The sequence below is a fragment of the Loxodonta africana genome, chromosome 10 (genome assembly GCF_030014295.1).
Source record: "Loxodonta africana isolate mLoxAfr1 chromosome 10, mLoxAfr1.hap2, whole genome shotgun sequence".
Lineage (NCBI taxonomy): Eukaryota > Metazoa > Chordata > Mammalia > Proboscidea > Elephantidae > Loxodonta > Loxodonta africana.
The window spans coordinates 35,072,861-35,099,828 of NC_087351.1; the positions used below are offsets into that span (position 1 = coordinate 35,072,861).

At 55.2% G+C, this 26,968-nt stretch overlaps 3 protein-coding genes across 6 annotated transcripts; 2 read left to right on the plus strand and 1 right to left on the minus strand.

Annotated features, from left to right (window-relative positions):
* Nucleotides 1–222: 222 nt before the first annotated feature.
* Nucleotides 223–5,237, plus strand: IRF9 (interferon regulatory factor 9). Of its 2 annotated transcripts, none has more exons than XM_010600533.3 (9): nt 223–350; nt 1,148–1,328; nt 1,660–1,843; nt 2,049–2,218; nt 2,302–2,413; nt 2,518–2,589; nt 3,249–3,590; nt 4,540–4,655; nt 4,795–5,237. In XM_010600533.3, exons 2-9 carry the CDS (start codon nt 1,149–1,151, stop codon nt 4,981–4,983), a joined length of 1,365 nt encoding a protein of 454 aa, XP_010598835.1. In that variant the 5' UTR covers nt 223–350; nt 1,148; the 3' UTR covers nt 4,984–5,237. The 2 variants fall into 2 exon arrangements, with proteins under 2 accessions (XP_010598835.1, XP_003421047.1); XM_003420999.4 differs by having other exon boundaries at nt 2,088–2,218; nt 4,795–5,235.
* A 1,620-nt stretch (nt 5,238–6,857) lies between these two features.
* On the plus strand, nt 6,858–15,452 carry REC8 (REC8 meiotic recombination protein). 2 transcript variants are annotated; one of them, XM_064292338.1, is made up of 22 exons: nt 6,858–6,957; nt 8,074–8,179; nt 8,334–9,213; nt 9,320–9,537; nt 9,622–9,690; nt 9,830–9,972; nt 10,057–10,132; nt 10,242–10,362; nt 11,552–11,636; nt 11,994–12,073; nt 12,318–12,426; nt 12,508–12,580; nt 12,657–12,748; nt 12,918–12,967; nt 13,295–13,441; nt 13,780–13,846; nt 13,956–14,104; nt 14,354–14,402; nt 14,692–14,758; nt 14,891–15,019; nt 15,093–15,199; nt 15,341–15,452. In XM_064292338.1, exons 4-22 carry the CDS (start codon nt 9,482–9,484, stop codon nt 15,430–15,432), a joined length of 1,761 nt encoding a protein of 586 aa, XP_064148408.1. In that variant the 5' UTR covers nt 6,858–6,957; nt 8,074–8,179; nt 8,334–9,213; nt 9,320–9,481; the 3' UTR covers nt 15,433–15,452. The 2 variants fall into 2 exon arrangements, with proteins under 2 accessions (XP_064148408.1, XP_064148406.1); XM_064292336.1 differs by having other exon boundaries at nt 8,074–9,213.
* On the minus strand, nt 14,477–26,887 carry IPO4 (importin 4). Of its 2 annotated transcripts, XM_064292333.1 has the most exons (31): nt 26,780–26,887; nt 26,584–26,679; nt 26,417–26,503; nt 26,212–26,291; nt 26,084–26,125; nt 25,522–25,651; nt 25,255–25,434; nt 24,924–24,989; nt 24,717–24,818; nt 24,548–24,631; nt 24,127–24,291; nt 23,973–24,026; nt 23,706–23,815; nt 23,313–23,421; nt 23,013–23,142; nt 22,676–22,789; nt 22,464–22,577; nt 20,367–20,487; nt 20,091–20,202; nt 19,852–19,970; nt 19,677–19,754; nt 19,544–19,601; nt 19,335–19,440; nt 19,054–19,247; nt 18,870–18,917; nt 18,315–18,440; nt 17,993–18,201; nt 17,219–17,351; nt 17,030–17,134; nt 16,016–16,085; nt 14,477–15,900 (listed from the first exon to the last, which is right to left on the minus strand). In XM_064292333.1, exons 2-31 carry the CDS (start codon nt 26,650–26,652, stop codon nt 15,770–15,772), a joined length of 3,246 nt encoding a protein of 1,081 aa, XP_064148403.1. In that variant the 5' UTR covers nt 26,653–26,679; nt 26,780–26,887; the 3' UTR covers nt 14,477–15,769. The 2 variants fall into 2 exon arrangements, with proteins under 2 accessions (XP_064148403.1, XP_064148404.1); XM_064292334.1 differs by lacking the exons at nt 25,522–25,651; nt 26,084–26,125; nt 26,212–26,291; ... (1 more) ...; nt 26,584–26,679; nt 26,780–26,887 and having other exon boundaries at nt 24,924–25,008; nt 25,255–25,368.
* Nucleotides 26,888–26,968: the final 81 nt, after the last annotated feature.

Consider the following 26,968-nt stretch of genomic DNA (forward strand, 5'->3'; position numbering starts at 1 on the left):
GGCCAGCAGAGGAGGTCAGGGCCCAGAGCAGTGAGTGCCTGAGGGAGGAAGGGGAATGAGCCAGGCAGGACTGCACCTACTTCTGACCCCCTAGCGTCCAGAGAAGGGGATCCTTCTGCTGCCCACAGTGAGAGTCTCAGATGCTGCTGCCCTCTAGTGGGAGCTAGTTGCCTTGCAACTCGGAGATCACGTGATTTCTGGGAAAAGGACTTCACTGGAGGAGAACTGAAACTTAGGGTGGGGACTGTGTACTGTGAAAGGGGCGGGGAAATCGCGAAGCTGAAGCTGCCGGAGCCGGGAGCTGAGCTGAGGGCAGCTGAGCCCTGGGACAACGTGCACAGCCAGCTCAGGTAAGATATGCCAGGGATGGCCTTCGGCCTTGGGTTTGGGGCTGGAAGCCAGGAGAGGTGGGGGGTGGGGGTACCAGGCCCCGTCTCCTAGGCTGGGGAATAGGCAGAAGGCCTGGCCTGTGAGCCAAGAAGCAGTAGGCTTGAGTTGAGACAAGAGATTGACCAGGGACCAGTTTCCCAGGCCCTGTTGGCAAAAGACAGGAGGACCCGACTACAGGGTTGTTTGGGAAGAAAGATTCTTTGCTCCAAGTCTCTGTTCACCATGTTTTGTTTTTCTTGCCTGTCTTCCGGCCCTGCCCATATCCGCTGCAGCTCCACCCCTGCCTCAAGCTCCTTGCCCTACTTACCCCTAGGGCAATCAGAGAAGGAGGGGTCAGAGGTTGTGGGGAGCTGTGGGTGAAGAATGTTGACAGGGTGTCTCAGAAGCAGACACTGCTTCTGCAAATGTTTGGGCATCTAGACAGTGTCTCTCCAGGGTCACAACACTAAGGGACTTCTCTCCCAGATAAAGTCCCAAAAAGTCTTAAAATTTAAACCAACGCTTAAAATTTGCCTCCTGATGTTGCTGCTTGGGATATTAAAAGGAGTGTATATTTTGTAATTGCTAGTGGTGGCAGAAAAGAAACAATTCTGCCTTAGAGAATTTTGAGATGTGTCCGGAGCTGAAAGAAGAGGGATGGATGGTGGTGAGGTCTCTGGGAACCCTTGGCAGAATCCAGCCCCAGTGGCCAGTACCTCCACACATGATCCCTCCCAAAGGGTCTGTTCTGCTGATGCTTCATGCCCTTGTTCTCTAGGATGGCATCAGGCAAGGCACGCTGCACCCGAAAGCTCCGGAACTGGGTGGTGGAGCAGGTGGAGAGCGGCAAGTTCCCTGGGGTATGCTGGGATGATGAAGCTAAAACCATGTTCCGGATTCCCTGGAAGCATGCAGGCAAGCAAGACTTCCGGGAGGACCAGGATGCTGCCTTCTTCAAGGTGAAAGGGCCTGGAAACCGCCCCTTCTGAGTGAGGGCTGAAGTATACACTGGCTGCTCTTATCCTTAAGGGCTTATGTCTACCCAGGTTTCAGATAAAGGGGAGACTGGAGGGTAGAACCGGCTACATAGTTTGCCCAAGGCACAATGAAAATGTGGAGTTTTTCTTGAAAAATTACCGACAATTTTAAGATGGCGATAGCAGAGGAATAGGTGTGCACGGGCCCTTCTGAGTGCGAGCACAGGTTGCACAGTCATGAAGCCAGCCCTGTTGGAGAGTCAGCTGGGATCTGTAACAAGCTGCCTCTTCTTTACTTCCCTCTCTTTCCTAGGCCTGGGCGATATTCAAGGGAAAGTACAAGGAGGGAAACTCAGAAGGCCCTGCCACCTGGAAGACTCGCCTGCGCTGTGCCCTCAACAAGAGTTCTGAATTTCAGGAGGTCCCTGAGAGGGGCCGTATGGATGGGGCTGAGCCCTACAAGGTGTATCGGTTGCTGCCACCAGGAACCCTCCTTGGTGAGCCCTTTGCCCAGCCATTCCAGGAATCATCAGACTGGGGAGGAAGATGGCGGCCCGAGCCTCCTGGGAGGGTGCTGGGTGGGCCTCCCTCCACGCCTCTCATTCAGTCTGCCTTAGGGAGCTGCTCCCTGGCGTCCCTTTCCCAGTCCTGCACACTCCTCCCCTGCCTCATATTCTCTTCTATTCTCTGTCCCTGTGTAAGGCCCTGACCCGTCTCTCCCGTCCCAACAATGTTCCACAGCGGAGCCAGGCACCCAAAAATCCCCATCAAAGCGACACCACAGTTCCGAGTCCTCGGACAGGGAGGAGGATGAGAGTCCCGCGAAGAGCCACGTACTCAGCCCCTTCTTGCTTCAGGACCCCTTCAATAATGTGAGCTGGAGGGAACCAGGGGAGTCCGAGGGCAGGACAATTACTAGAGGAAGAGGCAGGCCAACGATAGACATTGTTCACAGGAGAGGGGAACCAGTGGGGGAGCAGACCATTCAGACACTGGGAGCAGCGGCAGCAGTAGCAGCGGCAGCAGCGGCAGCAACAGCAACAGCAACAGCCCTAAGCCTCAGGAAGGTACGCCTCCCTTGCCTCTTGTGTCATTCCCCGTGCCCGACAATGCCACAACCTCTGGCCCTTGGACCCACTCTGAATGACCAGTGCCTTTGCCTCCCTTCTAGGCACAGACACAACTGAGGCCCCCTTTGAAGGGGATCAGGCATCTGTGGAATTCGTGCTCCCTCCAGACTTAGGTACTTGGAGTTTGTGGCTCACCCCTGCTACCTGCCCCCTTCGGGTTTTCTGCCACTGGTTATGCCTGCATTTTCTAATCTGTCAGGGCTTGCAGCCAACTGGACTCACCTTACCATAGACAGGGGTGCTGTTTTCTAGGCGGTGAGCGTTCCAGGAGCTGTTTGGCCAGACTCCAAACCGCTTGCCCTCCAAAATACCACGCTACACACCCTGTTCCCTGGAGTTCCACTTTGAGACATTCCATTCTTTGGGTCAAACAGAGGCCCAATCTGCTGGGCTCTTCTTACCCAACCCTGGACAGTGCACTCCCAAGGCCTTCGTGTGAATTGGTTTATTAGTTGTCACCTAACGAAGAGGAAAGCCTGACAGAAGCCCCCTGGCTGACGAGGGGGCGGTGGGGAGTAAAGATGAGGAAAGGAGGGCACCTTTTCTAATCTCAGCAGGCGCAGGTGCGGCCCCAGCCCCCAGCCCACTGTGTCCTCCCTGGATTTTGCTTGGCGTCCCTCTCTGGGAACATTGGATTTGCAAGGAGCTCCATGTCATTTCCGCCAAAGGCTCCTGCTGACCAGCTGAACCCCTGGGGAACAGGGAGAGGCACTGCTGCTAGCTGGTGAGCTCCCCCAGTGCCAGATATAGCTGGGCTGTTCTCTGTCCCCAGACTACTCGCTGCTGCTCACCTTCATCTACAATGGGCGCGTGGTTGGGGAGACCCAGGTGCACACCCTGGACTGCCGCCTTGTGGCTGAGCCCTCGGATTCCCAGAGCAGCATGAAGCAAGTGGTTTTCCCCAAGGCTGACCCACTGGAGCCCACACAGCGCGTGCTGAGCCAGCTCAAGAGGGGCGTCCTGATGGCCAGCAACCCCAAAGGCCTCTTCGTGCAGCGCCTCTGCCCCATCCCCATCTCCTGGGATGCGCCCCAGACCCCACCTGGTCCAGGCCCACATCTGCTGCCCAGCAATGAGTGCGTGGAGCTCTTCAAAACAGCCTACTTCTACAGAGGTGAGGCTGCTCCAACTGAGCACCCGAGCGCCTACCCCCCACCTACCTCTTGGTACCCTTTGGGCCCTACTTGGCAGTCCCTGCCAAACCCTGGTAGCCAGCAGGTCCTCTATCCTAGCCTGTGCATGGCACCCCTGAACTTGTACAGTGCACACCCTGTGTGACCATAGCAGCTGCCTGGCAACTCTCCTTCCCCAGGCAAGGCTGTGGAAGATGAGTTTCAGGTTGAGCCCAGCACAAGAGTACTACATCTCAGGGAGCACCATGACACTGGAGCATACATAACTCACGTGAAAAGTACACAGACAAGTCAGCACAGAGCTTTGGGGCCCCCTGGCCCTCTCTTGCACGCGCTCTGACACACACGCCATCCACACACTTGGGAGAGCTGGTGCACACCACACACTGGCCCTGGCACCACCCTGTTCCCACCTCTAGGAATCCCCTAAGGTTGCTGTCTTACCCACCCACTCTTGGAATTCCAGTTCCTGCCCCCACTAAACCTGACTGTGGAAGTAGAGTCAGGAGCATAGGGAACACAATGGAGATGTTCCCAGGGCCATGTGTAACCTAGTGTTTGGGGTGGGGGATAGTTAGCAACAGCAAAGATGAGGGTTAGCAACCAGGGCTGTCATCTGTGAGGACTCAGCTGTGCTAGGGATTCCTTTTCAGGTTGTGTAATAATCTGCTCACTGTCAACGTGTCTTACTTTGAGCAAGGGGCACCTTTTTCTGTTTGCACATGGGTCAGTAGCTGCTTAGTGCCTAGTGTTTCTCCTGATCCAAGGCAACAGCCTCATGACCCCGCAGCCTCTGCTCTGACCTTGGTCTCCAAGTGGCCCCACTCCCACCTCTCTTTGACCATCAGGGATTTCTCCTACCACCTCCCTGCCTGCTGCCCTCTCTCTTGTCTCTTTTCTTTTTTCCTACCCCGACCTTTTCTCTTTCAGACTTGGCCAGGTACAACCAGGGCCTGGGCCCCCCACCCAAGTTCCAGGTGACCCTGAATTTCTTGGAGGAAAGTTCTGACCCTAGCCAAAACCCACAGAGTCTTATTACAGTGCAGGTGAGTTCAGGGCAGGGTGGACGGGGCATGCAGATCGGGCTCCAGGGAGGAAAAGGGCCTCCATGGGGAAGGAGCTCTTGTAGGTAGTACCTGCTGTGCTGCACTCACTGATGGCTTCTTCCCACCTCTTCCTCTACAGATGGAGCAAGCCTTTGCCCGACATTTGCTGGAGAGGACAATGCCAGAGGAGCAGGCAGCCACTCTGCCCCTGAGCCTGGAGGATCCCCCCGCCTTCCCATCTCTTTTCTTCCTCTCTCCTTTAAACAGAAATATTCTCCACACTGGTGACCTGAACTCCTCTGTGATAATTCTCGGTGATTGTCTGTGATGGTTACAGCCTTGAACTCTTCATGCACCCTGGGTGGTAGGAGACTCAAGGATGATTTTTACCCCTTATCCCTCCCCCTACCCTTTTTTTTTTTTTTAAATTTTGAGGTATACCTTCTTTCATCTCTAAAGAACTGGGAAAATCCAAATGGCTAAAACTCAGGAGACCTTTCCCTCTTCCCCTACACCCCAACTCTAAAGCCAAGCACTTTATATTTGCATCCTAGAACTTCATTAAGCATTTTAAATAAACTTTTCTTGAAAGAAGCATCAGTATCTGATTGGCTGAGAGAAGAAGGTAACAGGGTCAAAAGTAGATGACAGAGATGTAAACTTGGGAGCTGGGCACTTGGGTTCTCTCGCTGCTGACATCTCCGGGCCTATTTTCTCTCCTCTGTCCCCAACTTCTGGCTAGCAGACCGTCTAGGCTCTGTGGGCTCCGGACCCTCTAGACAACTAGAATCAGGAGAAGGTTCAGGGCCAGTCACCAAGAGGGGCACTGAGATGACAGCTGGGCACTACAACCACCTATTTCACAAAGGAAAATTTGCACTCCACCATTCTTTGCTAGAAGCCTTTGGTTAGGGCCTCAACGACAGGCCTGCAGTTGGACTGGAGTTCTAAATGAAAAGAGGAGACAGTTGAGATTGACCTGAAATTGGGCTAGAGGCCTGAGGCCTGGGAGGGGAAATCAGAGGGAAGAGTTATTGAACCTCCTGTGTCTGGCTGCTTCGGTGGGGACAGATGGGGCCCTCCCAGCACAAGTGCATTGTCACCTTGACTGAAGGTTATGCCCAAAACCAAATTCCTCACCCTACCTGAGTCCCACAAAAGACAACCTAGCAAAAAAAAAAAGACAGCCTAGGCAACCATGTCACCAATACCCATTCACTGAAATATGAGGGGTCCAAATCAGCTAACACTCTTTTCTTTTAACTCCTGTGTTCGTTTTGTCACCAAACTGGGAATTCTTCCTTCACATGACCACTTGTCACACAACTTTTCTGTATACTCACTGCCACCAGACGAGTTTAGACCCAGGTCATCACTTGACTGTCACAGCCTCCAGCTTACCCCTTCCTGCTCATGACACCAGCTGGGATTTCCAGACTCCTTCCTGTCTTGTCACTTCAGAGGCTCACCGCGTGATCAAATCCAAGTGCCTCAGGTTCTCTGAGGATCTTCCTCTTGCTCTCTTATATGACAAACTAAGTGCTGCTTTTGAGCCTCTCTGTCTCCTGCGAACTTCTATTCAGTCTTGCCCATCATTCTCCTAAGAAGCCAAGAGCCTAAACAGGCGTCCATGCTACCAGTGAAGAAATTAGGTACCCAGTGCCTCACGTGCCAAGGCCTTGTTGTGCCTTTAATTTTTGGAAATTGCTCCTGAACCTTCTTTGTACCAGGTCCTAAGCTATCTCCTTGACTTCCATTTTCTCGCATACCCTACATCCAATCCACCAGCAAATCTATCATTGTTCTCTAAAAATACATTCAGAAGCTGACCACTTCTCCCTGCTTCCACCACCAACACTTTGGAACAAATCACCTGTCATGGACTGAATGTCCCCAAAAAATATCTGTCAACTTGGCTAGGTCATGATTCCCAATACTGTATGATTTTCTACCATTTTGTCGTCTGATGTGATTTCCCTGTGTGTTGTAAATCCTATCACTATTTTGTAATGAGATGGATTAGAGGCAGTTATATTGATGAGATCTACAAGATTAGATAGTGTCTTAAGTCAATCTCTTTTGAGATATAAAAGAGAAACCAGCAGAGAGATGTGGGAACCTATACCATCAAGAAAGGAGCACCGGGTGCGGATCTCATCCTTTGGACCTGAGGCTCCTGCACTGAGATGCTTCCAGACCAAGGGAAGATTGATGACAAGGACCTTCCTCCAGAGCCGACAGAGAGAAGAAAGCCTTCCCCTGGAGCTGACTCCCTGAATTTGGGCTTGTAGCCTACTAGACTGTGAGAGAATAAATTTCTTTGTTAAAGCAATCCACTTGTGGTACTTCTGTTATAGCAGCACTAGATGACCAAGACACTACCATCATCTCTTATATCTAACTTCCTAATTAGACTCCCTGCTTCCACTCTTTTTCACCTTCAGCCTATTCTCAATAAAGCAGAGATCTTCTTAACCTATAAAATCTGGTCATGTCATACCTCTACTCAAAACTTTCCATTGGTTCCCAATTCAGGGTAAAAGCCCACATCCTTACAATGGCCTCCAAGGTCCTTGTCATGTGGTTCTCATCCTCCTCTCTAACCTCATCCCTTGCCATTTTTCCCCTAGTCACTTTGCTCCAGGTTCCTTGAACCTACCAAGCACATTTCTACCTCATGTCCTTTGCACTTGCTGGTTCTTCTGTCTAAAACACTCTTCCCCCAAGAAGGCACAAGACTTGTCCCCCCACTTAAGTTGGGTCTCTGTTAAAATGTTACATATTCAGAAAAGGTTTACATGAACACCTTATCTGAATACTTACTATTCCTCTCATATGCTGCCTCATTTTTCTTCACAGCACTGATCACCACCTGACGTATTTCTATTTCTCTACTTGCTTATCATCTCTCCATTCCTACTCCATAAGGACAGAAACTTGTTTTATTCATTGCTGTATCCCAAGTACCTAGAGGAGTGCCTGGCACATACTTATGGAATGAGTGGACGAACGAGTGAATCAATTACTCTGTGTCCCTTATCTCCTAAACTAGTTTCTAAGCACCTTAAAGGCAGGTGCCCTCACTTTTTTATCTTTTTGCCTCAAACTGAGCACTTAAAAATATTGACAACTTATGTATGGTGATTAAAACAATTTGCAAGTATCACATAGAAGCCAATCTAGCCAAGCACAGTGGAAGAGGGACTGGGAACACGAGTCCAGAGAGTGAAGTTCACAACCATGCTTTCACTAAGGAGCTGTGTAGTTTGGGAGGGTCTGTATGGGCCTGTTTTTTCCTCTGAAAAGGCAGGGCTTGGACTAGATGATTTCTAAATTCCTTTCAGCTTTAACATTCTGTGGTGGTAAATTTAGGGCAACTGCAAGCTCACTTGATGAATACTTTTTTTTTTTTTTTTAGATGCCAGGTATTGGTTGAAAAAACCAGGACCCCCTAACAAGAGCTCTCAGATGGAAGGAGGCTGTAACAAGATTGTGTCAGCTCAGCTGCAATAAAGTGGCAGAAGGTCTGGAGTCAAAGTGGGGAAGGGCATTCTAGGCCAAGGCAATGGCTGTGCAGAGGCAGCAGGCACGGGGATGGTGAGGGTTTGTAACCACAGTACAACCGTACAACATAATTTCACACAAAGAATGTTTGTGACAAATAAATGGCTTTTGTAGGCGGATGACTATGCCCTGAATCCAACAGAGGACAGTCTATTCCAGCCAGGAGAACATTTACAACTGGAACGACCAGATGGGGCATGCCTACAACCCGGCAATTTCTCTGACTGCTTCACAAGTGATCTGACTTCCTCATTGACCTGTGCCGGGCTGAATCCACCTCACACCGTTTCTACCTCCCCAGCATCACAGGCAATAGGCTGGGCACAAAGTCAGACCAATCAATTACTGACTGATGGAATTTGGCGGGAAGGGCAGGGTTTAACCGCAGGTCAGGCGCCTTACATCTTGGCACCTTGAACCGGGTCAGGGCGGTTGCCCCCTACATGACCCCGACCTCCGCTGGTGAACCGCTGTTGTTACCAGGTCCCCTGAGGGGGAGAGGCTGGGATTTGCTCTCCGCCCATTGGTCAGTGGAGTAGCACCTCGGAGAAATGCTTGTTACTAGAGGCGAGAAGGAGAGCCCATTGGACAGGACACCTCACAATGGCCCAGCAGCACGCAGGTTCTTCCGATTGGTTCGCTGCTGTCTCAGGAGACCCCTGTGGCCTCGAACCCCGACAGACTGCTTCGTGCCCAACCCGACTCCTGTTCCCCATTGGCTGTTCTGAGGGTCTCCGCCCTCAAATAAGGAGCGAGATGCAAAGCACCCGAGCGCTTACTCCCTGCCGTGGGATCTAGTCCTGCAGGGGGCGACCCAGGACGGGGACTGCAGGTGCTCACGCTGCGTGTAAAGACGGAGGAAATCGGCACCTCGCCAGAGGCTGGGAAGGTCTACTGCGGAGGACACCTGGTCTCCCTTGGGACCTGGGCTGGGGCTGAACCTTTGGGAGCTCAGCATCTCCAGCCTGGAACCCAATCCGGAAGGGTCCAATAAGTAAGTTCTAAGTACCCATACGGCGCGCGAACCCACTCAGGTCTCACGAAGAGGGGCGTCCCACACATGCGTATTGAATCTGTTTATCTCAATTGTTTATCCGTAGATTGTTCATCAGTTCATTTATTTGGCTTTCTGGGGCCACCCCGCACGCCACTTGTCCAAATCCATCTCTCTGACGGTGTTGGGAAAGCCCGAGGGCTAAAGAATTCGGATTGAGATCCAAACGGAGGAGTGGCGGAGACAAGGGTGAAGCCGCGGAGGGAAGATGTTCTACTACCCCAACGTGCTTCAGCGCCACACAGGCTGCTTCGCCACAATCTGGTAAGCGCGGGGCCTGCTGGGGGCGCTCCAGGAGGGGCGCCGGGAATCTCAGCCTGACGCTGCCTCCACCCCACCCGGCTCCAGGCTGGCAGCTACGCGCGGCAGCCGCTTGGTGAAGCGGGAATACCTCAAGGTGAACGTTGTGAAGACCTGGTAAGGCCCAGAGAAGGGAGGAGAGGCCTGGTGCCTGGATGGGTCAGGGAATGGCTGGGGTGGGCAAGACTGTGAGGCCGGTCCTCGGCGCAGCGGTGGGCAGCGAGGAAATCCTCCATTACGTGAAATCCTCCCCCAGTGAGGAAATCCTCAATTACGTGTTGGTTCGAGTGGAGCCCCCGCAGCCTGGCCTGCCGCGGCCCCGGTTCTCCCTCTATCTCTCAGCCCAGCTTCAGATCGGCGTGATCCGGGTCTACTGCCAACAATGCCAGTACCTTGTGGGTAAGGCGGGAAGCCTGGGAGGTGGGGCAGAGCGGAGTGGCCCTGGGCTGCCTGGCTCCCGGCGCTGACCCTTCCTGCCCCCAGAGGACATCCAGCACATCCTGGAGCGGCTGCATCGTGCCCAGATGCAGATCCGCATTGATATGGCAGAGGCTGAACTGTGAGTGTCCCCCTGGGACTGAGCCCACCCAGCCTTTGGTGGGATGCCCACCCGATTGGCCTCCACCCTTCTCAGCCTCAGTCCTTCACAGCCCACTGCCTCCCCCCAGACCCAGCCTGCTGCTGCCTAGCCGCCTGGCCATGATGGAGACCCTGGAAGATGCTCCTGACCCCTTTTTTGGGATGATGGCTGTGGAACCCAGACTTCCCAGCCCCTTTGAGATCCCTCAGGTAGGGCTCAGTCCCCTGGAACACCTCAACTCATGAAGTGACAATGCAGAAGTGGAGGGCTGTCCCTGTGCCAGTCTGGCAGTGGGTTAGGGGAGGGGGCCTGCCATAGCTCTCCCTCACAGGAGATGGTGGGCTGTTTCAGGCACTTACCCATTCAGGCCAGCCTGCTAGGATGGTCTCTCCCCAGGAGGGAGCTCCTGTCCCTGCTCATCTCCACACTGTTCCTGCTGCCGAGACCCTAATCCAGGCCCTCATCATCTCTCTGCATGAGGCTTCTCTACCCGTATCCACCTCCAAACCATTCCCCACACCCCCACAGCTTGGATGTCACCCGCTTCCTTCAAACACACCTCCAATAGCTCCTCACTGTAAACAATAATAGCATTTGGGGCTCTCCATGCCGTGGTCCAGAGCTAGCCCTCTCCAGACAGCTCTCTTCTCGGCAAATCCTCTGGGTGTCCTTGGCTGCCAAACACCAGTCTGGCCCCTCAGCCCCACGTTCTCTTTTTCTCCCCGTAGCTCAAATGGTCATCTCTCATGTTCTATTAGTTACATCCTCTGTGTCCTTACAGACCTGGCTCACACGCTGCCCTTTTTCACGCCTTTATCCCACCCTCAGCCAGAACCAAATGCTGTTTCAGAACTCCAGGCATTTTTAGAGCCACGTTTTACCTTTTGCCTTGACTCTTGTAGGGGTCATATACAAACCTGTCTCTCTGCTAGGTCAAAAATCTTTCTGTTCACCTCTGTCCCCCATGACACTTGACATAAGGGTGCAGTGCTTCTTGCATAGATGGACTGACAAAAGCTAGATGATGGGGGTGGTGGTGGATGGGAGGAAAGGGAACCAGATGGGGAGTGGGCTCACTGCAGGCTGATGTTAATGCAATGAGAATTAGACATAAAAGGGTATCACTGTCCACTGTCTGAATAACTATGGAGCCCTGGTGGCGCAGTGGTTAAGAACTTGGCTGCTAACCAAAAGGTTGGCAGTTCAAATCCACCAGCCACTCCTTGGGAATCCTATGGGGCAGTTCTACCCTGCCCTATAGGGTCGCTATAAGTGGGAATCAACTTGATGGCAGTGAGTTTGGTTTTTTGGTTTGATCTGAATATCTAAGGTTGTGGAAGTAGAAAAGCAGGGGGCTGATGCTGATTCCTATCTTTTGTCCCCAATCTCTTCCCAAAGATTCGACGCCTCTTAGAGGCCGTGACCCCAGAGAGAGTTCTTGAGGAGATCCCTCCTGAAGTCCCTCCAGAGCTCAGGGAGCCAGGTGAGCACAGAGAACCTTCTTTCTGTGAGACATAGGAAGGCCCAAGAGCTGAGGAAATGACTATCTTTGAGCTGTCCCTGAAGTCAGGCCTTGTGAGGGGCACTTTATATGTGTAAACTCACCACTGCCTTAGATGAGTCTTATGAGGTCAGAATTTTTATCCCCATCTTACAGATGAGGAAAGTGAGGCCAACAGTGGCTAAGCACTCTACCCAAGGTCAGATCGCTTGTGACTGTCATGAGCCTGACTAGAACACAGGTTGACTTCATGCCAGAGTTGGTGCTTTTGCCTCATTGTATGGGTGTGGGGTCCTGGAAAGGAGCAAAAGGGTTAATGTGACTCCCCTGACCCTCCAGAAAGGATGCTGGGTATTGTGCCCTCTCCCGAGGTCATCACCCTCCTGGAGGCAGAGCCCATACAAATCTTGCAGATAGAGGTGAGTGGTTCCCCACCTGCAGGGCCTGTGGCCCAAGTCCTGCTTCTGTGACCCAGGCTCCTGCACCTACTTCTCTCTGTTCCCACAGTTCCGCCTTCTCCAATTCTGCACTCCCTGCCCGGGGCTAGAAAACCCAATGGGCTTCCTCCTGGCCCTGTGGCCTGCTTCAGGCCCTCCTGGATCCACTTGCTTTTTTTCAGAAATGGGATCAAGTCACCTCCCCTTGCTATTCTTCTCCCAACAGGGTGAACGGGAGCTCCCTGAGGTCAGCCGCCGAGAACTTGACCTGCTGTTGGCTGAGGAAGATGAAGCGATCTTATTAGAGGAGCGTAGGGCCCGCCTAGCACTGGAAGGTCAGCCTCTGGCATGGACATCCTGGGACTAGGCGGTGCTCCAATCTCTTCTCCTCCCGAGCCCTGCTTCTCTCTCTGCAGTGTCCAAGGAGGAGCTCCGAGCCCTGGAGGGTGAAATCATAGTCCCCCGGCTCTCACCTCCAGCTCCTGCACGGTAAGGGCAGGAACCCCTGGGCCAAGTGGGGGCCAGTGCCGTGGGTGGGTGCCCTGATTTGTCCATTTCCTTTCAGGGTGGAAAGGGCAGTAGAGCCCCTTCCGGGCGAGTTGCTGGTCCCTGAGGAGCTGAAGCTGGTGCCTTGGGAGCCCACGGCTCTACCCATCGGTGAGTGCCCTCTGTGCCCAGGCTCTCCTCAGAGCACCTGCACAGCTGCTGCAGATGCTGGCCCTGTGTTCCAACTTGCTTAAGGGAGGGCTTGCCAGCTTCTTGCCTGGGTGGCTGCAAGGGTGAAGGGGCTTGTGGGACAGAGCTGGGACGTAAGGTGTTGTTGCAGAGGTGACCCCTCCCCTGGTGCTGCGTCTGCCGGCCCCACCCAGTCCAGAGGTGAGTAGCATCCCTTCCAAGCTCCTCCTCCTCTCTGCCCTCCTCCCAGAAGTGCTTCCCCAAGCCCAGGCCACTGCTAGCCTACATGGGGCTTTTGTGCAAATTAGTGAGAGGTACCCTTTCCCACTCCCTCGTTTTATCCAGCACCCACTCACCCCCTGCCCAAAGGGGCACCCTCATGCAGCCTATGAGCTGTGCCGCTATGGAGGCCCTGCCCCAGGGCACCTGTATGGGTGGGCGCTTGGGGCCATTTGCAGTCCACCAGGATGACAGGTAACGAAGTAATGGGTAAGCCTTGCCCCTGCCTCCTCTCCCCTCCCCACTCAGCGGAAGAGACCCCCAGCCCCCCCACCTCCTGAGGGCCCACCTGCTCGCCGCCGCCGTCGCCAGCTACTGTTCTGGGACAAGGAGACTCAGATCTCCCGAGAGAAATTCCAGGAGCAGCTGCAAACCAAAGCCCACTGTTGGGAATGTGTGAGTGCCAGCCTGTGGAGGGTGGAGGGGTGGGGGCGGCTGGGAAGGCCTGGGGAGCACTGGGGATTCCTTGGAAAACTTGGCCCCATCCCCCAAGAAGTGTAGGTGATGTGGGTTTGCACATCCACAATTCTCCATGCTCTTTTAGTGACCTTGCCTAGCACATCCATGGGCACCAGATTAAAAAGTCCTACTTTTAGCCATGAGTGGTGCAAGCAAGGGTGTGAGCCTGAAAGAAGTGGTAGGTCACAGGCCCCTGGAACAATGACAAAGAGGTGGATTGAGGGCGAGGACAAGTGGTTCCCTCGTAACTGGGTTTCTGGCCTCCCACCCCACAGCCCATGGTGCAGCCTCCTGAGAGGATGACCATGACCCCAGCCGACCTGTTCCGAACTCCAGCTCTCCGTAAGAAGAGTGATGGGGGTTGGATACTGAGGACCCTCTGAACCCATATTCCTCACCCCCTGGTGCTCCTCATCCCTCAAGCCCTGATCCCACTGTCCCTTATCCCCAGCTGGCAGGCTACCCCCAGAACTACTGGCTTTCTGGACCCGCTGTGCCCAGCTGCCCCCAAGAGTGCTCAGACGCAGGCCGCTCTGGGAGCTTGAAGAGGAGGCAGCGGCTGAGGTGGAAAGGAGGATCGAAGCTCCGAGTGATATCGAGGTAACTGCCCCTTCACTCCTTCCTGAAGACCCTGTGCTCTGCTCTGCCTGAGCTCCCAGCCATGGAAGGGAGCTCACCGGCCTTGACCTTCTGAGGCCCAAAGCCCCAGTCCTGCACAGCAGGAAGGGGGCATGTGCCCGGGCTCCAGAGCCAAGGCTGGTTCAGGGCCAAGGATGCCTCTCCCTGACTGCTTAGACCCAGGTGCTTCTGTGGTATTTGGGGCCTTAGTTCTCTCTCTCCCGTCCCCAGGTCCTGAGGGAGGCCCTGGAGCCCAGTGGTCCCCTCGTGCTGCCTTCAGGTAAGGCTGAGGGAAGGGTAAGCCCTGGAGAAGAGGGGCAGTGGAGACCACCATTGAGTATTGTCCCAGGAAGCTGATTTCCAGTCTGCTGGCGTTGTGTTTATTGGAACAAGGCAGTGGGTGTAACATGAGGAAGCTCCCGATTGGGGTCTTCTCAGCTCTCCCACCTGGTGCTTGTAACAAGTCACTTCACCGCTCTGGCTTCCAGTTAGACCAGGTGGCCCCAAGGTCCTGACTGCTCAGATCCAAGCAGAACCCCACCTCCCAGCACTTCTCCCTCCCCCAACAGAGATCTCCCTAGAAGCTGCTGAGGAGGAGAAGCCCCGCGTTAGCCTCATCCCACCCGAAGAGCGGTGGTAAGCAGCCAGGCTGTGAGCACTTGGGGCCGCAGCGCTGGGCAGGTGGGGAAATGCTGGGATGGTTATGCTCCTTGTCGCTGCTCCGGGTGCCATCCTCCCTCCTCTCTACTGGTTCCCACGTTCTCCTAGGGCCTGGCCTGAGGCGGAACCAGAGGCCCTTGCATTGCCCGTGGTGCCTGAACTCCCTGAGATGCCAGTGGAGATGCCTTTGGAGCTGCCCCCGGAGCCTGAGCTGCTCTCGCCGGAGGCCGTGCACAGGTACCAGGGAGGGGGCACCTCACTGCGGTGAACCCGGGCTGCGGTCTCAGCTAATGGTTCTTGATCCCCACAGGGCAGTGGCACTGGAGCTGCAGGCCAACCGGGAGCCTGACTTCAGCAGCCTGGTGCCACCTCTCAGTCCCCGCAAGACGGCTGCTCGGGTTTTCTATCTGCTCCTGGGTGAGTGTGGTGACTTGTGTGTGCGTGTATGTGTGTGCACATGTAGGGTGGGGGACACACAGGCCAGAGGCCGCTGTAGCGACTGAAGTAGGGGCAGGGACAGAGTGCCCTGACCGTGCACCTGCCTCCCCTCTTGTCCAGTGCTCTCAGCACAGCGGATTCTTCATGTGGAACAAGAGAAGCCATATGGGCGCCTCTTGATCCAGCCGGGACCCCGATTCCACAGCGGTTAGAGCCCATTTACAAAGCTGCCAGGAAACCAGCTGCATTAAACCATGTCCTGCCTCACTGGGCTGCGTGCCTCCTTCCTGAATGCGTATCTCCATCCTTCCTGCCCTCAGAGCTACTGTGCAAGCAGAAGACTGCCTTTATTATGGTGTGATGTCGACACTCCATTTGTGTTGTCCCACAGCATAACAAGTCCAACCCCAGGGATGCAGCAAACAGGGCTGAGACTCCCAGTGGGCATGAGGCCCAGAATCTTTGGTAAGGCGCGAACTGTAATTAGGCCAAGACATGGTCTTGAGGCCTGGGCCGCTCTGTTCTTCTGGCCTGGCCACAGCCCGCAGTCTAGGTGAGGCCCAGAGTGGCCTGGAGCTCTTGAGCTTTGTCGCCAGGAAGTGAGCCCAAGGCTGTCTGGAAGCTGTCGGCGTGCTCTTTGGCCAAGAAGGTCAGGAGCAGCAGCAGTGCGGCCTTGGCGTCTGGGTAGGGAAAGCAGAGGAAGAGGTCTCGGAGGACCGGCACCTAGCCCCTTGTTCCCAGGCCCTCTGGGCCCGGCTGCTTCCCACCCGCCCCTGCCCTGCCTGCCACTCTCACCTGCTGGGACCCTGCTGTCAGCCAGAACCAGGCTGCAGATACGCAAGAGCTCTGGAGCCACATCGACAACCTGTAGGAAAGAATGGCGGACTCGGGCCGTAGCGCTCCTGAGCCTCAGGACTGGGCCAGGGGGTGGGGACAGAGGCTCCAGAGGCAGAGGATCCCTCCCAGGTGACAGAGGTTCCAGAGGCAGGGGATCCCTTCCAGGCGACAGAGGTTCCAGAGGCAGGGGATCCCTCCCAGGCGACAGAGGTTCCAGAGGCAGGGGATCCCTCCCAGGCAACAGAGGCTCCAGAGACAGGGGATCCCTCCCAGGCGGGCTGGAAGGCAGCACTGGGGCGGTAGAGACCACAGAGGGGCGGAGTCTCCCACTAGGGCTGCCTGAGCCTGATACTGATTCACAGGCTTCAAGACAACATGAGAAGGGCTGGTGGGACATGGTGATAATATAGTTTTCTTGGGAGGGACAGGGGATGTGTGACCAAAGGTAACTGAAGTCATGGCCTCAAGACAAAAGCCCACACACCCAGTAGCTCCAACAACACACTAATCTCTAAAGGGGCAAGACAAAGCAGGACACACAGGAACTGTGGGACTGAAGTCCAAACTAGCTACTTGGTACAGACAAAATCTCATCCAGAGAACAAAGCTCTGATTGAAACATATGGCGGGGTAGCCCAGAGGTACCCAGTGCTCCATGGACTACTGAGAGAGCCCTGGTCTAGGAAAACTACAACTTCTGGGGCAGACCACATGGTAGAAATGGCCAGAGGATGGCACCTGCCTAAGGAAAAATGCTCTGTGCCCTCCTCTCCCATTACAGGGCTGGCTGCCAACCCTTGCAGGTGACAGACAAATGAGAACACAGTGAATACGGGGGAGTGTCTAATGACAGCTTAAATTGTCATTCAGTGCCGGCTACAACTGCCGCCAGCTCTACCTCTCATTGAGACCAGAGCATCAGGGCTCCTGTGAGGGCCTGTGGAAGCTGCTGCCACCCAGCACCAGCGTTACCTGGTTAGGGCTGCTCTGGTAGAGAAACCTGAAGAGGTGCCCGATGGTGACCCACTCCTCCAAGTCCTCCTTCAGTGGCAGGGCATGCAGCAGGGCGGCCAGCACCTGGACACACAGATGCCTCAGGCCCATGTGCCCTGCCCCCCTGCCCCCTCCTTCCTGGCCCTGCCTAATGCCCCAGTTCCTCACCTGGGGCTCAGGGTTCCGTGTGGGACTGGCCATCAGCAGGCGGGCAAGTGCCCCACAGATGTTGTCACGGACACGATCATGGCGCTCCCGTGCTAAGAGGGGCAGCAGGAGCCCTAAGAGCTTGGGAAAGTGTCTGGCCCACAGTCAAGGAACAGGCACGCACAGGCAGGCGTCTCCATCCCCAGGCCCGCAGTACACGAACGGGCACACACAGGCACACTGCTCCCATCCCCAGGGCCCACAATGCAGGAACTGGAACATAAGCAGACCTCTCCATCCCTGGGCCCGCAGTACACAAATGGGCACACACAGGCAGGCCTCTCCATCCCCAGGCCCGCAGTACACAAATGGGCACACACAGGCACACTGCTCCCATCCCCAGGGCTTATAGTGCAGGAACAGGAACACAGGCAGACCTCTCCATCCCTGGGCCCGCAGTACACGAACGAGTACACACAAGCTGGCCTCTCCCATCCCTGGGCCCGCAGCATGCGAACAGGTACACACAAGCAGGCCTGTCCATCCCCAGGCCCACAGTACACAAACAGGTACACACAAGCAGACCTCTCCCATCCCTGGGCCTGTAGTACACAAACAGCCACACAAGCACACTGCTCCCATCCCTGGGCTCACAGTGCAGGAACGGGCACACACACCCAGACCTCTCCCATCCCTGGGCCTGCAGTACACACACGGGCACACACAGGCAGACCTCTGCTATCCCTGGGCCCGCAGTGCAGACCCACCTGGGCCCCTCCTGCAAACTGAGGATACTCCTGAGCAGGGCGGCCCCCATGCTCTGCCAGCACACCCAGCCCGAAGATGGCATTGCTCCGCACCTCATGGTCTGCCTCCCGGGCAGTGCTCAACAGCACAGGGAGCAGGCGAGAGACAAACTGAGCTGAGGCGGTACCCAGGCCCTGAATGGATTCCGCCAGCGTCCCTACTGCAAAAGACTTCTCTGCTACTGTGCAGCCCTGTTTCTGGTGGGGCGAGGGTGGGTAAGGAGTGCAAGTCAGCCTGGGACTCAGACAAACATAGGGGGACTGGGCACAGGGGCAGAATGGGGCTCAGAATCAGTGGACAGAGCACTCACTGTCTTGCACAGCAATAATGGCAAGAAGCCAGCAAAGAAGGGGGCAAAGGTGTCTCCCCCAGCTGCAGCCGCCAGGGCAGGGATGGCCTCTCCAGCGTGCTCTAGCAACATGGCGTCGTATTCAGCCTGTGGAGTCAGGTTGGGGGGCTGAGCTCCACGGCTAGCTCCATGGCTGAGTACCTCCTGACCACACTCCACCACTGGCCACGGGTAGCCCCCTAGGTTGTTGCCCATGGTTGACAGGACCCAGTCCTCCCAGGCTGGGCTTTTTCACCTCCCAGCTTCTTCTGGCCATCCCACTCCTACCCATCACCGCAGGCCTGTCCAGGACCCCCACCTCTAGGAAGCCTCCCCAGAGGCCCCAGTCCACACTGCTTTCCTTCCCTGAACTCCCACTGGCTTAGTGGGATCAGGGTTAAGTCATTCTGAGCTCTCACCTGTCTCTTTTAGCGGCTCTGACTCCCCTAAGGCCAAGCCCAACTGCACTGTCCGCCCCACCCCCGTAGAGACTATCCTGGCTGCCTGGTCCCCACAGCTTTCACCCAGAGCTCTCACCTGGTCCTCTTCCTCCTCTTCTTCCTCATCTGTGACCTGGCAGGCTATCTGTGGGCAGAGGTAGCTCAGCTCAGCCCAGCTCTCCTGGCTTCTTTCCACTGGGGGGAGCTGGCCTTGAAGCCTCTGAATGCCTCCACCTGGGGCCAGGATATCTCCTTTCCTTTAGCCCACCTGCCCTACTCACCTTCCTCTGCATCACAGCCTTGAGCACACCACAGAGCTCAGCAAGGCGCCCTGGGGGCTGCAGCACGAGGGTCCCACAGCTGCGCAGCACACCTGTCAGGGCCTCCAGCACGGTCATCACCACCTGGCGCTCTTGCTCCCCACTGACCGCCTGCATGTAAGATGGCACCACCCGGGCCAGGGCAGCCTGCAGAGCTGAGAACATCACTGGCTGAAGCCCTGGCCAGCCCTGCCCTACCTGCTTCCACAGCCCCCGGCCTGGGCCCAGCCTCCTCTTCTCACCAGCAGTGTTGGGATCCGAGGGGCAGCTTTGACAGGCCTTGTGCAGCGCACAGCAGAACTGACCCAGGGCCTCATGTGCCGCTTTCCGCACATTCAGGTGAGGGCACTGCGGGATGAGAGAGGGAGCCAGGTGTGCCTGCTGTGTGCAGGGTGAACGCAGGGGTCCCAGCCCACGGACCCCACCCACCCCTGCCCACTGGCCCACTCACCTCCAGCAGTTTGAATACTTCTTCAAAGGCACTCTCCATGTAGGGAAGGAAGGCCATGCTGTGGACAGACACACAGCCATGGGGAAGGGGCTCCTAGGTGGGTTCCCAAGGCCAGAGAAGGGGTGATGCTCACCTGGTGTTCACAGAGATCTCCCCCAGGGCAGCACAAGTATCTTCCTTCTCATCAAAGAAGGCATTCTCCACACTGTACCTATGAGTAAGGGAGGGAGGCAGCGGTCATCAGGTACTGGGTCCTCGTCCAAGATCACAGTCCTGTTTCTTCTGACCAGTGTGGCACCCCTCCGCACCCTGAGATCTCGGAGTCCTCCTCCTCTTCCACGTCCTCGTCCATAAGCTCTTCCTCTTCCTCCTCCCCATCACTCTCATCATCAAACAGGAGAAAGGAGCTGCTGCCGTCGTACTGAGGCTGGATGCAGGAAGCACAGGAGAGACTCGGGCTCAGGTGGGCTCAGGAGACATGCCCACCTCCCCACCCCCGGCTGGCCCCGCCCAACCACCCAGCCATACCAACCACCCTGTGGCTCACCACAATGCCCTCGGTGGAGCGCAGTGACAACAGCATGAGGGTGGTGATTTGTGGCAGGTAGGTGGCTAGGCCCTCCCCCATCAGCCCTGATAAGGCTGCAAACAGGCTGTACCTGGAAGAGGCAGGTGGAGGCTGTGCCGTTCTGTCTGCTGTAGCAGACGGGGTTGGGGAGCCTGGGGAAATCCGGCTATGGTCCAGAACCAGAAGAATAGGGCCTGGGTCGGGGGCTGTGGATCCAGCGGGTGGGCATGTGAAGTGGAGTCAGGGGTCACTCACGTGCAGCGCCGCAAATCAGGGTCGTCTACCTGGTCGCATAGGCCCAGCCCCAGCTGGCAGCATTCCTCAGCCAGGGGCCTCATGGGCTCCCCTACTGCTCGTGCCAGTACCCCCAGCGTCTCTGTGAGGCAAGGATTTGGTTAACACTGGAGTGTGCAGCTGGGCTGAAGGTGGGCCGGGCTAAGACCTGGGGACCAAAGATGGCAGCTGGGGGGATTCAGAAATTCCACCCTAAAAAATGTTTGGCTATAACACATCCGACAAAGAGCTAATCTTTAAAATGTACAGTAAAATCCAATACCTCTACAACAAAAGGACAACCCAGTTAAAAAATGGGCAAAGGATACGAACAGACACTTCACCCAAGAAAACATTCCGGTGGTTACAGACACATAAGGGGATGCTCGCGGTCACTAGCCATTAGAGAAATGCAAATCAAAACTATAATGAGATACCATTTCCCCCTGACGTTGCTGGCACAGATCAAAAAATACAAATGTTGGAAAAGTTGCAGGGAGACTGGAACTCTTGTGCTCTGCTGGTGGGAATGCAAAGTGGTACAATCATTTTGGAAAATGATATGGCACTTCCTTAAAAAGCTAGAAATAGAAATACCATATGATCCAGCAATCCCACTCCTAGGAATACATCTTAGAGAAATAAGAACCGTCACATGAATAGACATATGCACACCCATGATCGTTGCAGCATTGTTCACAATAGCAAAAAAATGGAAACAACCTAAGTGCCCGTCAACAGATGAATAGATACACAAACTATAGTACATATACACAATGGAATACTACGCAACCATAAAGAACAATGATGAATCTCTGCAACGCCTCAGAACACAGATGAATCTGGAGGGCATTATGCTAAGTGAAATAAGTCAATCACAAAAGAACAGATACTGTATGAAACCAATATTATAAAAACTCAAGAAAAAGTTTACACACAGAAAGATACAATCTTTAATGGTTAAGACGGACAAAAAGAGTGAAAAGGGAAAAACACTAACTAGATCACCAACTAGATAGTAGATAAGTGGTAACTTCGGTGAAGGATAAGACAGTACACAATACTGGGGAAGTTGGCACAATTTGACCAAGGCAAAGTCATAGAAGCTTCACAGACACATCCAAACTCCCCAAGGGACCGAGTTACTTGGCTGAGGGCTGGGGGCTGGGACCAGGGTCTTGGGGGACATCTAATTCAATTGGCATATCATAGTTTATAAACAAAATGTTCTACATCCGACTGTGGTGAGTAGCATCTGGGGTCTTAAAAGCCTGGGAGCTGTCATCTAAGATACACCTACTGGTCCCATCCCAAATGGAGTCAAGGAGAACGAAGAAAAGCAAAGACACAAGGGAAAAATCAGTCCAAAGGACTAATGGAGCACAACTACCACAAACCTCTGCAAGACTGAGCCCAGAACAACTAGATGGTGTCCGGCTACCAAAGCCAACTGCTCTGGCGGGTATCACAATAGAGGGTCCCAAACAGAGGGGGGAAAAAAATGTAAAACAAAATCCAAATTCACAAAAAGACTAGACTTGCTGGTTTGACAGAGACTGGAGAAATCTTGAGACTATGCCCCCGGACACCCTTTTAACTCAGTACTGAAGTCACTCCCAATGTCCACCCTTCAGCCAAAGATTAGACAAGTTTATACAGCAAATAATAACACAGGTGAGGAACGTGCTTCATAGTTTAGCCATGTTTATGAGACTAAATGAGCACACCAGCCCAAAAGCAAAGATGAGAAGGCAGGAAGGGACAGGAAAACTGGACAAATGCAAACAGTGAACCCGGGATATAGAAAGGGAGAGTGTTGATACATTGTGGGGCTGGCAACCAATGGCACAAAACAATTTGTGTATTAATTGTTTAATGAGAAGCTAATTTGCTCTGTAAACTTTCACCGAAAGCACAAAGAAAAAAAAAAATAATAATTCCACCCTGCTTCTAGATACAGCTGGAGAACAAAATCTTTGATGGAAAGATAACAACTATGCTGCCATGGGGGCACTCTGTGAACACCAGCTAAGCATCCCCTGCCCTGGCACTAGGACCCGCCGAGGAGCCCTTACTCACCCAGGCTCTGGATCTGCACAGGCTGAAGGTCCTCATGGCCTGTCACGAGGAATTCCCTCAGGTGCTCCATGATAGCGGGGAAGTAGGGTAGCAGGGAAGCCTGGGCAGCCGTGGCTGCAGGATGGAGGGACAGAATCAGTGTTGGAGGGGGGCTGGGACCACCTGCCCAGGCTCTCCGGGCGAACCCTGTGCCCCCACCTCCTTCTCCTCACCAATGGCCCCCAGGGCGCTCACAGCCAGCTCCTTGGCCCGGGGGTTGCTGGCGTTCCTCAGAGGCTGCAGCATACAATCCATGAGCTCCGGAAGGTAGGGCTGCACCTTGGGCCCTATGGGAAAACAGTGCTCCTTTCACTACCAACCCAGGTCCCCTCCCTCATGGATGCCCACACCTCCTGCAAGGCTGACCTTGTTGTGGCCCCTGCCATGCCACCCACCCTGTCTCCAATGCAGGCAGTGATTCAGCAAGTGGGACACCCTGCCCCTTTTCAGCCAAAGGTGTGGCACTGCCCCTCCCCCACCCCCAGCCCCAACTTCCCCTGGCATCTCTACCTAAGTTCTCCACAAAATTCTCCAGGGCATAGCAGGCCTTGGCTAGGTGGTGAGTGTGCCCAAGTGGCACCGATTTCAGGTAGGCAAGGAGCAGCGGCATCACCTCTCCTGAATAGCTGCTGATATGAGGCTGGGGGAAGGAGAAAGGCAGGCCTGAGTCAGACTCAACCATGGGGCACACGCTTGAGTGCCAAGCTAGGAAGAATGTGTAAGTAGGAGATGAAAGCTGGGGACAGCACAGTTGGTCCTGGGGATGGGTGGGGACTGAGGTGGCCATTGCCCATGTTCAGCCTGGCTGACCTGCAAATTCTCTGAAAACTGGCCCAGGGCGAACAGCGCAGCATTGCGCACAACTTGGGACGGGTCCTCCAGGCCCTTGCACACAATCTGCAGCACCGGGCGCAGCAGTCTGGATGGGGATAAGACAAGAAGACGGAGTCTGAGGAGGTAGGACCCGAGAGCCACAGGCTGGTCTGTTCTCATTTCCCCTGGGAAAACCAAAGCTTCCTTTGTCACCAGATGGTGGGCGCCAACCCCTGGCCCCTATAGTTGAGGTGACCATCTAATTTATCTGCCAGATCAGGACTCATTTGAGAGTAAGGGGAATGCTGCTAATAATTAGGCTAGAACAAGTATAAACCAAGACTGCCCTGGGATGTGTGGTCCTCCTCATCTGGGTGGGGGAATACACACCTCTGCCTGATGTGGTCGCCGGCTCCGTCAGATAGCACGGCCAGTACCAGGAGCCCAGCCTTGCGCTGGTATGGGCTCTCGCTCTGCAAGGCCTCTTCTAGCATGGGCATCTAGGGGAACACATGGCACTCTCCTGAAGCCCCAGCGAGAGCCTGACCATTCCTGCAGCAACAGGCCCTTCACACCTACCAGAGCCAAAACACCCTCGGCCTGGAGGGGCTAGGCACACCTGAAGATGGGGGCGTCAGAAGGCAGAGCCACACTTACCAGCTGGGGACAGAGCTTCTCGGGGGGCAGATGTAGTGCCAGCATGTCCACGACCTGAGAAAGAATGGGGAGATTTTGCTTGACTCCATCTCTGCATTCCCAACTTCCCACAGCAATCTAACACCCCACACCCTGGCCCTGTCCTAGGTCCCACCTGTACAGCAAAGTGTTTCGGAGTCTCTCCCACCAACCCAATCTCCAACTCTTCCTCTTCCGAATCCTGGTCCTCAGGATCCAACTGACCCACGGGGGGCTCGGCAGCCATAATGGGGAAGAGGGTATGCAGCAAGGGTGGCAGCAAACGGTTCTTCAGTAAGGCCTTAAAAGGGAAGATGGAAGAAGTTCCCTAAGAATCTGCTCCCAAGATGGGATCACACTAAAAAACCCTGCCTTCCAGGCCACGTGGGTTCTGCAAGAGGTTCCCAATCACCCAGCTGGGAGCTGGGGTGAGGCTAGGCCAAAGCTTGAAAATCTTAGCCATGGTGCTTTAGATACCCGGAGATAGACAGAAAACCCCGGAAGTGAGACTAAGAGTGGAGATGGGGGTGGGGTGATGAACATCAGAGAACACTCACCTTGCTCTTGACTTTGACCAAGAAAGTGAGGCAGCAGAGAATACGCACACGTACTGCATCACCCAGGGCTGTGTTTCCAGCCACCTGCCCAGAGACTAAGGAGAATCAGAGACAGGCAGGCAAGCTCCTACCAGAATATGCAGCAGAGGCAAGCCCACCCCAGTCTCACCTCCAGGCAGAATGTGAGGACCTCAGAGAGGTGGGGGTTGATGATGGGCACTTCTGACTCCAGTAGCTCATCCAGGGCCTCCAGGGCCTCACAGGCCTTTGCCTGACAGACACACAGAAGTCACAGGATTACCATGCTTTTCTTCGGTGGACCAGGCTGGGTGCTCCTCACTCTCCTTCCATCAGAGCCCCACCCACCTGTCCTCACCTCATCTATGGGGATGAGAGTCTGCACGGCCACGATGAGCGTGGGCACTAACATCCGCGCGAGAGGCTGGAGAACACAGGATGAGCTGAATCACAGAAACCATGGTGCGACCTAATCTCAGGCCCCAGAGCTGGAAGCTTCCTCACAGCCTGAACTCTTGAGGAGAAGGAACCCAGGTACACCAGCAAGGGCCAACCACCCACAGTCTCCCCTCTCAGTAGACAAGGACAAAAGGCAGAGAAAGAACATAAAGTAGCTCTGCAGACTGCAAGGGTGAGGACATGATAGCCCAAGAATGGGGAGCTGGGGAAGGAGAGGGCCCACATCTCACCACATCATCAGTGCCGAGGTAGGGGGTCACGGCGGTCAGAGTGCGCAAGGAGTAGAAGAGCAGCCCGGGATGGCCCACCACACCAAGGGTCTCATTCAGAAGGCGAAGAAGCTCCCGGTGGTGGGGTCGGAAGGCTTCGGGCCGGGAGGTCACCACCACACTCAGCAACAAAAGTCCCATCTGTCCAAGAGTAGGGTGTGGAAGGGAGAAGTTGGCACGGCTTATCCAGCTTTCAGTTCTTCCCTCCCACCATTCATGCAATGGTACCTCTCTCTCGGGGACATGCGGGCTGTGGGTACTGTGCTGAAGAAGCTGCATGAGCTCAGGCCAGGCCTCCAGGCCTTCCTTCCGAAAAATGGTGGCTGCGAGCTGGGCCAGGCTGAGTCTCACAGAGTGCCTGCAAACAGAAGAGACCCCCCCACCATCACCCTTCAATACCCTCCCCTGCACGTGCTGGCCCAGCTTCCCTGGGGCAGCCAGGAGAGAAAGTCCCAGGAGATATGGGCACAAGGTCTTTGTCAAATTGGGACACAAGAGACAGTGGGTTGGAGGGAGTTCAGGCACTCAGGGCGTGTTTAATCTGGTGAGCTCAGTCTCAGATTGAATTTCCATTCCATTCTTCTGACTCAGGTTTGGTAGACCATCATAACCCATTCTCAAGAACTTTAGTCTTCAACACAGCTTTAGAATTCTTGCTCCACCCTCGGTCTAGAACTCAGGTTGTTGCCCCTAAAATCCCAGCCTGACGCTGGAAGAGAAGGCAGAAACCCAGAAAGGGTCTCAGCCTGGAATTGGTTAGGATCCAGAGAGGAGGGAGGTAGGTACTTACTCTGTCTCTCTCTGCAGGGACGTCAACACCAGGGACTTGAGGCTGGAATACAAGTAGCAGGTGACTAGTACTCAGCCTGCCCAGAAGACAAATCAGCCCCGCCCCACCCCTCCCAAGGCCCAGCCCACCTCTCCCGAGGCTCCGCCGCCAGCCGCCGCCAGCGGGTGTTCAGTTGTCTGCGGGTCAGCACAGCCGCGAACTGACGGATCTAGGACAAGGAAGCAGGAGTGAGGGTCCGGCAGGAAGGTGCAGAGCGGGCCGCAAGGGGCGGGAGCTGGGGCCTGACCAGTGGCACAGTGTGGGAAGCCCAGCAGGGAGGGGCAGGGGCCTCACCTGGGGGTCAGCCGCCGAAGCCAGCAGGTCGCAGAGCGCGGGCAGGGCGGTAGGGTCCCGAAGAGCGATCTGGAGCTGCTCGGTGGCCTGGGGGAAGGATGGAGGTCAGAGTCGGGCCTTCCCTGCCACCACCCGCTCGTCCTGGCCCGGCCCCGCCTGCCCCGTACCCGGCGGATGCGCTCGGTGTCTGGCAGTAGTAGCTCTCGTAGGATCTGCTCCAGGCCGGTGGGCTCCATGGCAGCAGCGGAGCCGCGGCTACTGGGCTGGCGGGGGGAGGGACAGCACGTGGAGGCGCTGACATCCACTTCCGGCGGAAAGGGCGTTGCATCGCCCCCCTCCCGTCGCCAGGGTGATTTAACTCACTTCCCACAAAGAGCTCCGGCTTCGCCGCTTCTGTTAGGCGGGTCTCCGGCGGCTGAGCCGCGGAAACAGGACCCTGACGGTGTCGGTTCTCGTGGCGGGAACAGGGGCCCCGTTGGAGAACTCGTTTTCCTGGATTCGGAGACCGACCGGGCTTTCCAGGGCACCGTGCCCTTAAACAGCAGAACTCGA

Bases quoted from the DNA above. Each gene is read 5' to 3' on its own strand.
- IPO4 (XM_064292333.1), bottom strand. From the start codon at position 26,652: ATGGAGCCCACCGGCCTGGAGCAGATCCTACGAGAGCTACTACTGCCA. The intron at 19,441-19,543 runs GTGAGTGGGCCA...CTCATCCCGCAG, and splicing joins AAGTATTCAAACTGCTGGAG to TGCCCTCACCTGAATGTGCG. The intron at 19,248-19,334 runs GTGAGAAGAGGA...TGATGTTCTCAG, and splicing joins CTCGGATCCCAACACTGCTG to CTCTGCAGGCTGCCCTGGCC.
- IRF9 (XM_010600533.3), top strand. From the start codon at position 1,149: ATGGCATCAGGCAAGGCACGCTGCACCCGAAAGCTCCGGAACTGGGTG. The intron at 1,329-1,659 runs GTGAAAGGGCCT...TCTCTTTCCTAG, and splicing joins AGGATGCTGCCTTCTTCAAG to GCCTGGGCGATATTCAAGGG. The intron at 2,590-3,248 runs GTACTTGGAGTT...CTCTGTCCCCAG, and splicing joins CGTGCTCCCTCCAGACTTAG to ACTACTCGCTGCTGCTCACC.
- REC8 (XM_064292336.1), top strand. From the start codon at position 9,482: ATGTTCTACTACCCCAACGTGCTTCAGCGCCACACAGGCTGCTTCGCC. The intron at 12,968-13,294 runs GTGAGTAGCATC...CTCCCCACTCAG, and splicing joins CGGCCCCACCCAGTCCAGAG to CGGAAGAGACCCCCAGCCCC. The intron at 15,020-15,092 runs GTACCAGGGAGG...TGATCCCCACAG, and splicing joins TCGCCGGAGGCCGTGCACAG to GGCAGTGGCACTGGAGCTGC.